General features: G+C 45.3%; 2 protein-coding genes across 3 annotated transcripts in view; one reads left to right on the forward strand and one right to left on the reverse strand.

Moving 5' to 3' along the window:
• Nucleotides 1–7,259, forward strand: part of plppr3b (phospholipid phosphatase related 3b) — a 9,711-nt gene extending 2,452 nt beyond the window's left edge. Inside the window, exons 5-8 of the mRNA XM_056379634.1 lie at nucleotides 1–71; nucleotides 567–624; nucleotides 985–1,158; nucleotides 2,907–7,259. The exon at nucleotides 1–71 is cut by the window's left edge and continues 125 nt beyond it. Of these exons, the coding sequence (XP_056235609.1) occupies nucleotides 1–71; nucleotides 567–624; nucleotides 985–1,158; nucleotides 2,907–4,304 (1,701 nt within the window). The 3' untranslated portion in view covers nucleotides 4,305–7,259. The remainder of the gene's footprint in view (nucleotides 72–566; nucleotides 625–984; nucleotides 1,159–2,906) is intronic.
• A 2,245-nt stretch (nucleotides 7,260–9,504) lies between these two features.
• The window catches only part of misp (mitotic spindle positioning), an 8,150-nt gene continuing 2,654 nt past the window's right edge, over nucleotides 9,505–15,000 (reverse strand). For both annotated transcript variants that reach the window (XM_056377564.1, XM_056377565.1), the window contains exons 2-5: nucleotides 12,116–14,150; nucleotides 10,495–10,721; nucleotides 10,281–10,319; nucleotides 9,505–9,808 (exon numbers count right to left, since the gene is read on the reverse strand). In XM_056377564.1, the coding sequence (XP_056233539.1) occupies nucleotides 9,704–9,808; nucleotides 10,281–10,319; nucleotides 10,495–10,721; nucleotides 12,116–14,150 (2,406 nt within the window). In that variant the 3' untranslated portion in view covers nucleotides 9,505–9,703. The remainder of the gene's footprint in view (nucleotides 9,809–10,280; nucleotides 10,320–10,494; nucleotides 10,722–12,115; nucleotides 14,151–15,000) is intronic.

Here is a 15,000-nt window from a genome sequence, read left to right on the forward strand (position 1 = left end):
TGTGACAAAAACCCGTACATCACCAAAGACATCTGCTCAGGACACGACCAGAACGCCATCATGGCCGCAAGGTCAGCTGACTGCCTGTCTCTCTGACTGTCTACCTCTATGACTGTCTGACTGTCTGTCTGTTTGTCTCTCTGTCTGTCTCTCTCTCTGTCTCTCTGTCTGACTGACTGTCTTTCTGTCTGTCTCTCTGTCTGTCTGTCTGACTGACTGTCTCTCTGTCTGTCTGTCTGTCTGACTGTCTGTCTGTTTGTCTCTCTGTCTGTCTCTCTCTCTGTCTCTCTGTCTCTCTGTCTGACTGACTGTCTTTCTGTCTGTCTCTCTGTCTGTCTCTCTCTCTGTCTCTCTGTCTCTCTGTCTGACTGACTGTCTTTCTGTCTGTCTCTCTGTCTCTCTGTCTCTCTGTCTGACTGACTGTCTCTCTGTCTGTCTGTCTGTCTGACTGTCTGTCTGTTTGTCTCTCTGTCTGTCTGTCTCTCTGTCTCTCTGTCTCTCTGTCTGACTGACTGTCTCTCTGTCTGTCTGTCTGTCTGATTGTCTGTCTCCTTCTGTCCTGACAGGAAGACATTTCCCTCTCAACATGCGACTCTCTCGGCTTTCGCTGCAGTTTATGTTTCTGTGAGTACGACTGTTTTATATGTGAATTAACTGTGTATGAGATCCAGTGTTTTTCTGTTTGATTGAAAAGGAAAAGATTTGATCATTAAAGATTTAATAATGATTTAATATGCATGATTCGATAGTAATGATGTTTTGATTATAATGAAGATTTAATAATAAAGAATTAATAATGATTATTTAATAATGATGATTTGATGATGATTTAGTAATGAAGATTTATTAATGATGATTTGATAATGATGATTGTTATTAATGAATTGTTTGAATGAATGAAGCTGATGTGCTGCATCATGTCCATTCTGTGACACAGACAGGTAAAGGTGTTTGTCAGTGTAATAATCTACTGTTTCCTTTCAGATGTATTTTAACTCAACCATCTCAGACAGCACCAAGCTGCTGAAACCCGTGCTCGTGTTTGCATTCGCCATTGCGGCGGCATTGACGGGTCTGACTCAGATCACTCAGCATCGCAGCCATCCCATCGACGTCTACGTGGGCTTCCTCATCGGAGCCTTCATCGCTGCCTACCTGGTGAGACGTGAGGTTTCTCATCACAACACACACACCTGCTGTCGCTCATGTCAGGTAACACACACAATCACGTCCTCAGTGCTGCTGATCAAATGCTCCAGCTGTTGTCATGGACATCTCTGTGTGTTGTCGTGACGCCTGTGAAACAGGAGAGTGATGGAGAGTCTGATCTTTATTTGACCAACATGTTTGAACTCAGGAGTCACAGAAGTCACATGTTCCTACAGGTGGTATCTGAGGCAGGTTCAGGTTGGAGGACTGGCCACTGTGGAACAGCTGACCTGTCAGACATGGCTGACCTCACTGCTCTGCTTCTTTATATTAACAGGTTGTAGGTCACAGGTCAAAGGTCACAGGTCCAGGTCTCTCTCCCTCCTCAGTTCTAATGTTTGACTTCAGTGTTGTTGAACTTTTCTGTCTGTAAAACATTTAACCTTTTGTATCGTCTTCCTGTCGACCGTGCACCTTTTGTCTTCTCGGGTCAAAATTGACCCGATCTGTTCGACTGTTTATAAAACATAGTATAAAAATATAACAGAATAATTGCATTACACCTTTTCAATAAACTTCTTTCGAGCTCATCACCGAGACATTTACACTTTCTTTTGGAATTTTATGGTCAATAAACCTGATTTACATAAAAATAGACATTTTTGAGCTGAAATTTCGATTTTTTTTTTTTTTACTATAGTTACATTCAGACGAACATATGTTAATGGGTTATCACGGGCCGATATATGTCATGGGTTAGACAGGACACTGTTTTGAAACCATTGCGATAGAGTGACCCATTGCCCCATTGTAGTAGATTGAAGACCACTGATGCTATCAATTTGAATAAAACACCAAAAATTCAATGAAAATGGTGATCCTTGGTTACATTTGCAGAAAGTGTGGTAAGGAAGCATCCATGTTGTTTTCAGGCAATTATGTGAAAGAAAAACATTTCTGATATAAGAATATTTGAGAACCAGTCAAATTCCAATCTGCGGACGGGACGGGAGAGTGCGTACCACACGGGCTTAGACCTGGCCTCCATGTCATCCTCTCTCTCTCTCCCTGACTCTCCTGTCTGTCTCTCACTTCACTACCTGAATAAAGGCTCAAAATGCCAAAAAAAAACCCTAAAAAAATAATAAAATAAAAAATTTGACCCGAGGATGACGGGAAGTTATAAGGTTGTTGTAAAGTAGTTTCTCTCTCTGTCAGTGATCAACTGGATCAATAATTATCAGAGATTGAAAGGAAAAGCAGACAAGGTGGAACAGTCCGCTGGTTCAGAAGAAGAAAAACATGAACAAGTCAAAGACCAGAACAGAGTTTCCGTAACATGTAAACGAGTCATTATTACTGAGTCTGTTTATTTTTTTGTTTTTTATTTTTTTGGGGCTTTTTATGCCTTTATTGATAGCACAGTAGAGAGACAGGAAATGGGGAGGCAGAGAGGGGGAATGACATGCAGCGAAAGGCCGTCCGATGCAGGCTTCGAACCGGGGCCGACTGCAGCGAGGACTGTGGCCTCTACACATGGGGCGCCTGCTCAACCAACTGTGACGGCCCGTTACTGAGTCTGTTTAATTAAAGTGAAAACTAAATCAACCGAAAGAACAATTGTTGTGTGTATTCTGTGAAATGACCCTGCAGCTGGTCTGAGGACCTAAAACTTGGACTGGGTTCAGAACCTGGTGGTTTACAGTCAGACTTCCTCCTTCAAACACTCTGACCTGTTTTTTATTTTCGCCCTCCAGGCGTTTCATGCCGTGGCAAACTTCAAGTCCTCTGATGACATCACACTGGCCCCGCCTCCCCCGCCTCCAAAAGAAGACCCTCTTCGAGCGCTGACGGAGCGAGGACACGAGTCCGTCTACAACAAGGGCCCTGCCTCTGCCTCGGAGAGTAATGATGAGATAGCAGCAGCTCCGGCCCCCATGGACCGGCTGGAGGGCCTGGGGCCCCTGCAGCGGGAGAAGACCTCTATGGGGAGCCTGAAGAGGGCCAGCGTTGACGTGGAGCTGCTGGCTCCTCGCAGTCCCATGGGAAAGGAGACCATGCTGACCTTCAGTAACACATTGCCGAGGGCCAGCATGAACGTTAATGGGGTGCTGGGGGCCAATGAGGGACCAGAGGATCCGGTTCAGCCGGTCCAGCCAGTCCAACCGGTGCAGCGGCGACTGAAGGCCGTGCAGGTTCCCATGGACCCGATGCGGTCACAGCAGCTGGTGTCAGAGTGGAAGCAGAAGTCTATGGAGATGAGAGGCCTGAGCCTCCGGGACGAGGCAGAACGCGAAGCCAGTGATGACGGCTCTGAGGTGGGCTCTGTGGGGACTGATGACGGGGGGTCTCAGGCCCCTCTCTACCAACCTGCAGTGCAGTCTGGGAGGACAGCCTGTAGTCACAACCCCACTCTGCCTCCAGGGGGCGCCAAAGCTGTGGCAACTCCTAGACCACCACAGATCCCCGAAGCAGGACCCCCTCCAGTGTCCCCAAAGAGTGCCCTGACCCGGGCCAAGTGGCTTGCCATCCGGGAGAAGACAAGTGGGGAGGGTTCAACCCGTGGTGCCGCCAACCAGCCGCGACTCATGCAGGTCATCGCCATGTCAAAGCAGCAGGGCCTCCTCCCATCCTCCTCCTCTGGGGAGAAGTCCTCTGAGACCACCTCGACCTGCTCTGGCACCTCCTCCACTGCTGACTCACCTTACTACCGCCCCCCCTCTGAGCAGCAGAGGGAGGGCTCAGGTATCATAACGGTGGACGCCCACGCTCCCCATCATCCCGTTGTGCAACCCCTGCCCCCCCCTCAGACCTCTTCCCTTGCAGGTAACAGTAACCCATGGGAGTGGGTGGGGGCGTCCAATGGGGGCGACCCACAAGACACCTACGACCTCAACAGCCTGAACCGAGGAGACTCGGCCGCCCGCGGCAGCAGCTTCCGGCCTCACAGATCCGCATCGCCGTGCGCCACCATCGACCCTGACCTGGCCCTGCCCCCACCTCACCCCCAGGTGGAGGTGACAGTGGACTCTAAGCGCAGGGAGATGGCCATGAGACGCAAGACCGCTCTAGTTCTGTTGGATCGAGAAATTCGTAACCAGACTGAACAGGAGAACTACTATAAGAGTCTGCAGGGACGTAGGTTCAAGGATTAGTCTTTTAGCTTTTCAAAACAAAAGCCTTATTTTAAAACTGGTCACTAACAGCACAGAACCTGGACAGCAGTGAGGACCATGTCACTATGCATCTCATGGGCTAAAGGTGATGGAAGGAAGGAGCTGTAAGAACTGAAGGTTTCCATCCAGGCAGGTCAGACCTGATCCTCAGAGGCTTAACACTGCAGACGGAACTGGATCTAACAAAGTCCAGGACTCTGCAGTCCTGTTTGTCCAATAGTCCACCAGGGAGTGGCACAGTTAGATTTATTATCATAATAATGCTACTCTCCGTTTTAACACATGTCACATGGTACAAGGACACAACTCAGAAAACAAGCAAGAACTACAGTCAAGAAAGAGGTGGAGTCTGAAAATCAGACATGGAGATGTAGTGTGGAGGTGTTGCTCCAGAGTGGGGTTGAGGTCTGGCAGCAGAGTTGTGGACATATTGAACCAGTCCAGGGTCCTATTGGTCCCATTAGGACTTTCTCCAGTATCCAGACGAGATGTAACACATGATGAAGTTAGAGGTGGAGTCAGGAGAAGTTCCTCAGGTGGAATAAAGTGATTGGATGATAGATTTGAAGGTTGTGTCCTCAGTAGATGGACAGTGGATCAGCCGTCAGGCGACAGGGCCATGTCACCACCCTCTGGAGTATGGTGTCTTCTGTTGTGTTGGACGTCCTGAAGGCTGATGAGTGACAGTGGAGGGAGGGTCTGGTGCCATCAGAGTAGAAATATAAACTGATTCTGATTCTAGCTGATGATGATGATGATGGGTTTTGGGGGACCCCTGATGTGACGGGGGCAGGGTATTGACCAAGGGGGACTTCCACAGATTCCTAACTCGACGCAATGCAGAAAAGTGAAGATGTCCTGACTCTGTTTCACTTGTAGAAACAAACTTATCTCATGTTCTAGGTTTAAATCTGACCAGTAGCAGCTGGAGGTTCTAGATTGTTCTGACAGTGACTGACTCTTTATTAACGGTGAACAAATGACTAGAATAATTGTAGTTTATCTGAACAGTTTCTCTGAGCTCCTCCTCCAGGTCTCTGGATGTGAGGGAGGACATGTTCACTGTAGAACCTGATCGACTACTTTAGAGTTCTCAGAGTTTTTGTTGACACAATATAGAGGTCTTTGTTTGAAGGTATGGGACTTAACCACCAGCACAATGTGGTGGAAAACCTTCTTTACTTCTTTACTGTAGCTGGATGTCTCAGGACCTTTAGAACCTCTTTAGGACCTGTCTGCAGACAAGACCTGCTGCTGGGTTCTCAAGTTTTCATGTGACCACGAGCAGAGCCCTGATGATGACACAGTGTGGAGGTAGATACGGTTCATTAGTGTCATCATCTGTGGTCTGATGATCAGCTGATCCACTGTCAGTTATTCTCCCTCCATTAGATTCAGTCACTTCCTGTATCCAATCAGATGTATGAACCAGACCAGAACCACAGTCTGATCCAGACCAGACTTTATCTGTCTTCAGTGAGGAGACCGTCCACAGTGTTGAGCCTCTGAGCAGGAAACTAGACAGTTTCCATGGTATCTCATTCTGTGAATAATCTGAAGTCAAAGAGCACAGAGACGATTTTAAAGATTCATTCCTGAAGCACAAACATGCAAGAAACATGAAATCTGCAGTGAAGCTCCTGTTTCCTCAGCGCTCACACGACCACCGACCGACCACGATGACTGCTTGAGCGGCTGCTGTGGTTGTCGTGGACACTGTGGTCGTCGTGGACACCGTGGCCGTCGTGTTGTGTTACTGCGCGGCAGCCATGTGGAGGTCTTACACTGATTGTATATTACCTGGACGAGTGTGTTGTTGCCTTTCTGTTGTGATGGCTCGGTTGCTATAGTGATTTTCAGCATGTTGGCTTGTTAGTGTGCTGCTCTCTGATTGGTCGAGCCTGTTCATATTGTTGTTGTGTGTGAATGTGTGTATTTATTAAGAACGGACAATATGAGATATTTATATAATGATCTTCAGAGTTACAGCTTCACTCTGTGATTCAGGTCAGAGGTCAAACCTCGTACCTCATGGGTTAGGGTTATTAACTGGTTGTTAACTTGTTATTAACTGGTCAGTAACATGCTAACTGGTTATCTGACTTGTTAATAAATGGTTATAAACTGGTCATCTACCAGTTACTAACAGTCAGTAACTGGTTATTTACATTTTATTCCCTGGTCATTAGCAGGTCATTAACTGGTAATTAACTGGTTGTTAACTGATCATTAACAGGTTGTTAACTGGTCATTAATTGGTTATTAACTGTAGTTAACTGGTCATTAACTGTAGCTCACTGGTCATTAGCTGGTTGTTAACTGGTTGTTAAATGTCATTAAGTGGTTAATAACTGATTGTCAACTGGTCATCACCTGGTTGTTAACTAGTGGTTAACTGGTCATTATCTGGTCATCACTTGGTTGTTAACTGGTTAAGAATGTGGTTATTAACTGGTGAATACAAGTTCTATCTCGCATTTACAAAATCTTTGTCTTTAAATTTTTTCAGCATCCGTAACAAACAAAACAAGAATTGGCTCGTTCATGATGTCGTGAGTTGAAAAAGTGTAAAAATAAAGTTGTGATATTGTTGAATATGACAGAGATGACAACATGTGTTATTGCGCTGTAGTAAAGTGATGAAGTGTCTGAGTCACAGAGTGTCTCTGTACGAGATCCTGAGGAGCCGGTTCTGAGTTGTCCCCGTTGTTAATGTGTCTGTGTTGTTGCATGTGTTTGATTTGAAACCAGACGTCCTGCTTTTTATTCTCAGCTGAAAAGGCTCAAGTTTCCATTGAATGTAAAAACATGATGATTCTGTAAAATGTCAAAATAAAAATCTGCTGCTATAAAGATTAAAATGTGTCAAACAGATGCTGCATGATCTGTGGATCAAAGTCCACCATTAAAACTGGTTCTTGATCACTCACTCACTGACGTTGTTTCTGGGCCTCACTTTATATCTGTTTGTTTTGAAATGAATCTTGTTTTATTCTGAAGGAAGATTCACTTAAAACTACGAACATGATCATTAATCATTATAGGTTGAAATTAATATCCAATGAAGATATTTCATGCATCAGTTGTTGTCCTGGTCTTGAAGTCAGAACTTTGTGTTTATAATGATTCTCTGGTTGATCATATATTATTATATTATATTATATTATATTATTATGTAATATATTTTATCTCTGGTTTCCAGGTCTTCTCTAACAGAAGTCAGTTTCTGTGATCGTCTCATGTGTACAAGATAAACACACACAAACTCACAGTTTCTGTAGGAGAACATCTGAAGAACAGAAACCTCACTTTCATTTCCCTCAGTTTTTCTCTGATTTCAGCTTCCTGGAGGTTTTGGTCGTCTACTTTAACCAACCACTTAGAGCTGAGGGATGAAGGACCAGTGCGATGTCAGGGGCAGGAGGCCCGCAGGAGATTTCCCTTTCTGCCTGTTTTTTTTCACTCAGCATTCCCTGAGAGCAAACCTCTGGAGCGGGACTCAACCAGGCGTTGGATCTAAAGGAGAACCAGGACTGCAGAGGATGAGCAGCTCCACAGCTCGGTGTACTGCACCTCCAGGCTCATTGTTCAGTTTCCATGGCAACAGTGTTGATGGCTGATGCTACAATAAGAGCTCCAACACACACGCACGTACGCACACACACTAACACACACACACACACACACACGTGTTTCCTCACCTGATGCAAAAATGAACAGATGAGGTGAACTGTTGAAATGTGACGTCATCACATGATAAATGAGCTTGTAACTTTGTGTCATAAAAACTGGATCATTGGTAAAGGTGAAGACTGTGATATATTACTGAAAGCTCTGGAACAGCTACTTAACTGTCTGTATCTGTTAGTGACAAAGCAAACAGAGAAGGAGGGGAAACAGGAAGCTCCTGAGCTGGAATCAAACCAGAGATGTGGAGTGTGTCTCCGCCACTTGTCCAGTGCAGTACTGGACCAGTACTGGTCCATTCATGCTGGTCTACCAGGACACAATTGTAACGTCTGACTGATCAAAGTATAAAATCATTTCCAAATAGTTAAGTTACTGTGGTGAAACTTTACCTTGCAGAGGATTACTAAATTGCCCCCTGTTGGCCAAAGAGCATCCCTACAGACATATACACTGTGTACTTCTATACTTGTGAGGACCCTCATGGACATAAAACAATCTGACTCCACCTGAAACACAAACCACATGTGGTATCCTGACCCTGAACTGGTTCTGACCTGAATCATAAAACCAATCTGAACCCTCAACATGAGGATCAGACGAAATGTCCTCACAAAGACAGACAACACCAAACACACACACACCTCCCACCCCCTCCCTCTCTGTTCTTTATTTCCTGGAGGCGATTCAGCAGCAGTGTTGCCATGGCAACGGTGACCAGAGGAAAGAGAGAACAAGTGTATGTGTGTGTGTGTGTGCGTGGTAATTTATCACTTTAACAGGCTGCTTTACACGTGTGTGTTTCCATGTCTTAAAAAAAGTAAACATATATGTCATAAAATATCACAGTATAATTTGTCATAATAATGTCATGATGTCATATAAATGTCATAATATATCAAAAAAAGGCATATAATGTGTCATAAAAATGTCACAGTATAATATATATATATATATAATATAATATCATAAAAATGTTATATGTCATAAAATTGTCATAGTACATTATGACATATTATCACAGTATAATATGTCATAAAACGGTCATAATGTCATAAAAATGTCACAGTATAATACGTCATAAAAATGTTATAAGTTATAAAATGTCATAGTGTAATATGTATCATATTAATGCATATATAATATCATTTTGAAGGATCTGATTGGACAATTACAGATTCCTCCACAAAGCCCCAGGAACATTTCAGATGTCACCAGATGATGCATATATGCAATATCTACATATATGATACAGATATATTTTAGAGATCTGTAGAGAGATCATGTGTTTGTTATGACAGGTCCTCAACTGGATCCTGACATGACTTGTTATTACCTGCCCTTTTCTTATTATTTAATTTTTTTTTACCTGTTATTACCTGTCATTACCTTTGTTATTACCTGTTATGACATTTGATATTACTTGTTATTTTCCACTGTTACACAGTTACACACAATCCTGGTTGTTAAAACACTCGTCACATGAACACAATTCTGCTTCACACAGTTTAACTTTATTTCATCTTGTCTACATTAATCTCATCGTTTGTCTCTATGGTGCTCAGCAGCTGATTGGATGAGGAGAAGAGATGTCGTCTTCAAAGACCAATCAAGAGCAACCTATTCTGTTGGAGTGTTCCAGTTTAGAACCATTTAAAGTCCTCCTGTGGGTCCTGGACCTGGACCCGGATCTAGTCCTGCTGGTCTCGCTGGTTCTCCTGGTTGGCAAACACTCCAGCCTCCCATCGCAGAGCTCGTTGGTTTTTATGTCGAATGACTCGAGTTGACTCAACCACCTGAACACAAAGATACAGAGAGACAAGAAGAAAGAAACAAGAGACACAGAGACAAAGAGATAGGGAGACAACAAGACAGAGACAGAGAGACAAAGGGACAGAAACAAGAGACAAAGACACAGAGAGACAATGAGACAGAGACAGAGAAAGAAAGAGACAGAGGGACAAAGAGACAAGGAGAAAGAAACAAAACACAGAGAGACAAAGAGACAGACACAGAGAGACAGAGGGACAAAGGGACAAGGAGAAAGAAACAAGAGACAGACTGATGAAGTTGCGCCACATTCTCCACAAAGTTTGAAACGATGTTCAGTTCAGTCAGGATGTGATTAGTTTAGCATAAAGACTGGAAACAGGAGGATACAGTTAGTTGAGCCTTGTATAAAAACTGAAAATAGCTAGCTTAGCTTAGCATGCTGAACCCCACAGACAGGACTGTGACATAGAAGCATCAATGTTGAACCGGTCCTACCTCATTGTTAACGTCGTCAGTTGGCTGGATTCCTGCGTACTGACACAAAAACAAAGAGGAAACGTTCAGTCTGAGACACTCTGCACCGGTCTGGTGACAGACTCAATGCTTTTCTATCTAGGCTCTTAATTTGGTGAAGACCTGAGCACAGAAGGTCAAAGAGCAGGCAGGAAGTAGCTGGTAGCTTCAAATAAGAGCCTTGTTATTGACTCACCGAACTCTCGTCCAGCTTCAGCTTGACTCGTCTGTCCTCAAAGTCCTGAAGCAGGGTCTCTGTGAGACCTCTGAGAGGAGGCGGGGCTGACCTTCCCACTCCATGGGAGGAGGAGGAGGAGGGGGGGGGAGGAGGTGAGGTGGTCCAGGGCTGAGCGGTGATGAAGGAGATAGAGGGCAGACGGACAAAGGGTCGAGGGGAGGAGGAGGACAGACTGACCGTTTTATCTGAAACACAACAGGAGGAAGATACATGAGTGACATCATGAGTGACGTCGTGTGTGACATCATCAGTGACATCATGAGTAATGTCATGAGTGGCATCATGGGTCACATCATGAGTGACCCAATGTGATGCCAGCTAGACTGCAGCGTTGACCTCTGACCGGAAACAGGAGGATATAGCTAGTTTAGCTTAGCATAAAGACTGGAAACAGCTGGCTTAGCATAAAGACTGGTAACAGGGGGAAACAGCTAGTTTAGCTGAGCATAAAGACTGGAAACAGGGTTACAGCTAGGTTAGCATTGTATAAAGACTGGAAAAAGCTAGCTTAGGTCACTGTCTCTTTAAAAGAGGTCAGAGGTCACTGAGATCAGAGTGATTGGTCCAGCAGGTGGAGCTGTTTATGGTTTCCTTTGACCAGGACCAGAGGACCATAGACCAATGAGAATCAGGTCTGAATCAGTAATGTAGGGCTCTGAGACCAGATTCAGCTAACACATACACACAGTGTTAAATTCTTTTGCTAGAAACCAAGAACTGACTGTGACTCTGAGAAGAGAAACGAAGCTCAGAATTACAACAACTACAAACATCAGTTACTTCAGTGGTTTCATGTTTCCAAATCGAAACCTTCCAGTTAATCATCAGTCAGACTCCTCAGCCCCCTGAAGCTTCTAGACTTTGGTCGTTCTCTCTGAGTTACTCATTGTCTCAGTTTATATGTGACACACACCAGAGTCTATTCAGGTTTTAGCTCCTTCCTTCCAGGCTGCCGTAGGTTTCACATCTTTTCTTTGAAATTCAACCAGCACAGATTTAACACCTGCTGCGGAGACAGAATCATCACAGCTGGTTTAATTGATGTCAAAGGTCAAAAGTCACTACAGTATCACTGTGTGGTTTAGCAGCGGTGGAGAGACTAAGCAGAAACCTACACCAATGAAAAGCGAGAATATTGAACGTCATGTTGTGTGTTTGAGTATTTCCTGGCTTTGAGCAGTGACCTCCTGACCTCCTTGTGAAACAAACCTGAGCTAACAAGTGAATCAGTGAGATTTAGAGGAGCGCATTTGAATTTAACATTTGAGAAAAAATGTTGAACCTTTTTCTTTAAGCCAGATGTAGAACAATCAGGAGGTCAGGTTTAATCAGAATCAAACTGACTTCACCATGAAAAGACACAGTGACTAAAACATGGACCGTGTGAGGCTGGTTGCAGCTCAAGGTGTTTCCTCTAAATGTTTGTAGAGACAGGACCACAACTCGTCCCAAACAATCTGAAACAAATCAAATAACTCAAAACACACACAGCGAGCCTGGGGCTCTGGGGCTCCTGGAGGTCTGGGGTCCTGGGGTAATTGCCCAGGTTGGTAATCCAGCCTTGATAGTGATCACATACCTGTATTTGCAGGTGGGTAGAACTGACTGATGGCCATCTTGGTCGCCTGTTCCACCAGAGGTGCTGGTGAGAAAAGCTGCCGGCTGGTTTTCTCCCTGGACTCCCTCAGCTCCTGCTCCCGTCTCAAGACCTCCTCAATTTCCTTCTCAATGAAATCCGGGGCACCTTGTCCTCTGGACTGCAGGCCGGTAGACTCCAGGTTTTCCCTCCAGGACCGAGGTGTGGTTGAGGTTGCTTCACGCTCAAGTGTTAGTGTTGGGAAGGAGGGAGAGGAGGAGCGAGAGGATAAAGAAGTAATCCGATCCTGGAGGAAACCTCTTGAGTCCTGCACCCCTGACTCCCTTGCACTGGAGAAGGGAGCTGAACTCATTTGACTGATGGACAACTGGGTTTCTTCAGGGTGTCGATGAGGACAGCAGGGAGAGGGGGAGAGGTCTGTGTCTCCGGACTCAGACGGAGGTCTTTCCTCTGCCTTCCTGTCTTTGTCTTGTTCGTCAGACTTTATGTCCTCCAGCTGCTGTGAAGGATCTTGGTTGTATGTTCCAAGGTTTCCACCCTGCTGCTGAGGTTCCTCTCTGCTCTGGTTCTCCCTCTGGATCTGTCGCTGGAGGATGAAGCTCACCCGGGTCTTTTCTTTTATTTTAATGGGTGTTAGCGGTGACTGTAAACGTTTTGTTTTGATCTCGACCATCTCCAGCCTGCTGTCGTCATGTCTCAGTCCTCGAGAGCGCCGCAGGTTCTCCTCGCGTTCCTGAACTAGCCGGATCTCCCGTTCAATCGGGGTCTCGTACTCACTCCTGTTGTCTCGCTGTGTGTTGTCATTGTTCAGGCCTTCGTCACTGGTGTAGCCACCACTCACTTCCACCATCAGCTCCTCCAAGCCGGAGTCCAGGTCATCAAACACACTACTCTGTCTACTCAGACACTCCTCAGTCCGGCACACCATCACTTTCCCCTCGAGGTCTGTCTCACCCTCTTCTGATGGTTTAAACGCAGTCGTATCTTTGAACGTCTCCACCAACCTTGATGAGGACACTTCAGGATTTTGCTCAAGAGATGTGTTCAGGGGTGTTTTTGAGGACCCCAGAGGGTTGAGGATTGCAGTCAACCGGTCCTGCTCCATCTTCAGGAACTGTTGTCGGGCAGTGCTGAAGTTGATCTGCTCGTTGTCGATGGTCCCAGGTTCATCAGGGTGAGGAGGTTCTGGTCTGGAGCTGACAGGACTGTAGCTCACACTGAAACCTTCTATCAGTTTGTTTGTAGACCTGCTCAGATCTAAATTCTCCAGAACACACAGCTGATCTTTGAACACTGGGTTCTTCTTTGGTGCTTGGCTGCGAATGATCTCTTTGCGGAGCTGCTTCTCCTCTTCCTCCCCGACCACTTTGATGCCATTCTTTGTTTCCACTTCATACTGCGACTCTCCCTCTGAGAACAGGGTCTCTGGCTTCCTGCTGCTGCTGTAGGTCTGTAGTTTGAATCCTTTCTCCTCCTTCAGGGTGGCCAGCTGAGCCTGCCGCTGTGGTGAGACCATCCAGGCTTCGTTCAGTTCGGCTTCAGGACTCGTTGGATCCTCCACAAAGGAATAGAAGCCACAGTGAGAGCCAGAGCTGCTGCTGGGACTGCTGGGGTCACTGTTGCTACTGAAATGCCACTCGTCGCAGACGCTTCCTCTGTCCTGTGACACAGCAACCTGCCGGACCTGAACCACTACATCCGGGGCCCCTTCGCCCTGCTGTGAGGAGATGACCACTGACGAATGGCTGCGTGTGACGGAGATGCTGTCTGAGCTGAAGAGTGAATCATCCCTGTCAGAGTTGTCACTTCGGGTGGGGCCAGCAATGGTCCGCAGGTCTGACGGTTGCAGCAGGGGAGACAAGGGTTTCAGCACCCACCTCCTTGGGGTACTGTCCATGGCTGCAGGTGGAGCTAGAGGTGGAGCTGTAAGATTAGCGGGAAATGGTGGCTCTGATGGAGGAAGATGATGAACGGAGCTCGGTGTTAGAACATCCTGACGATCAGCCGCTGAGAGTCTCTGAAATAACAGGAGAGGGATGTTACTATGGAAACAAATCAGTTACAAGTGGATGCTGAGAGGATGTCAGTTTTTATGGAAACAACACAGAATTCAGGTTGGATTCCATGGAAACAGGTGTGTTACTACGGAGAAGGCAGCAAGGACAGGTTACAGTTACTATGGAAACAGCAGCAGCATCAGGCTATGGTCCCTTGGTTCTGTACAGAAAATGAATTCCTGAAACATTGAATGTCTTCCTTTAACCTGTAGAAGCTGTCAGATATTAACAGCTGTGTTTCTATGGTTACAACTGTCACACTGACTGTGTGACTGAAGGTAACTTCTGACTGTAGATGGATATATGATGGATTTTTATGTTTTGGAGAAAATAAGATAAATTCAGGTAAATGTGAAGAATGTCAAAAAAGTTGATCAGAGCTGACTGATCAGTGATGACACAGTTACAGTGTCATAAACGGAGATCAGGTGACTGTACAGGTGAAACATGTACCTGTATTTCATCACTGGAATCAGTTTATAATCACGTCTGTCTTTATGATGTGTCTTATGAAGTGTTTACAAACTGCTGAGTTCAGACTAATTAATCAACAGCTGAAAATTTTGAAATCATTCAATCATCAGGTCAGTTGGTCAGTTTATTCTTTTGTTGATTGAAGGTCAAAAGATTTTCAACCTGATGATAAAACATGATTCAGAATGAGGTCAAACACAAACACATATAAAACTGTAGCCTCCAGTGTGGTTCTACATTAACTATTACATTAACTAACCATAACATTAACTAACTACCCATGTTACACACAAACATTAAACCAAGCTGAAACGAGTTTAAACCTTCTTTCACTTT

The sequence above is a fragment of the Seriola aureovittata genome, chromosome 6, assembly GCF_021018895.1.
Source record: "Seriola aureovittata isolate HTS-2021-v1 ecotype China chromosome 6, ASM2101889v1, whole genome shotgun sequence".
Lineage (NCBI taxonomy): Eukaryota > Metazoa > Chordata > Actinopteri > Carangiformes > Carangidae > Seriola > Seriola aureovittata.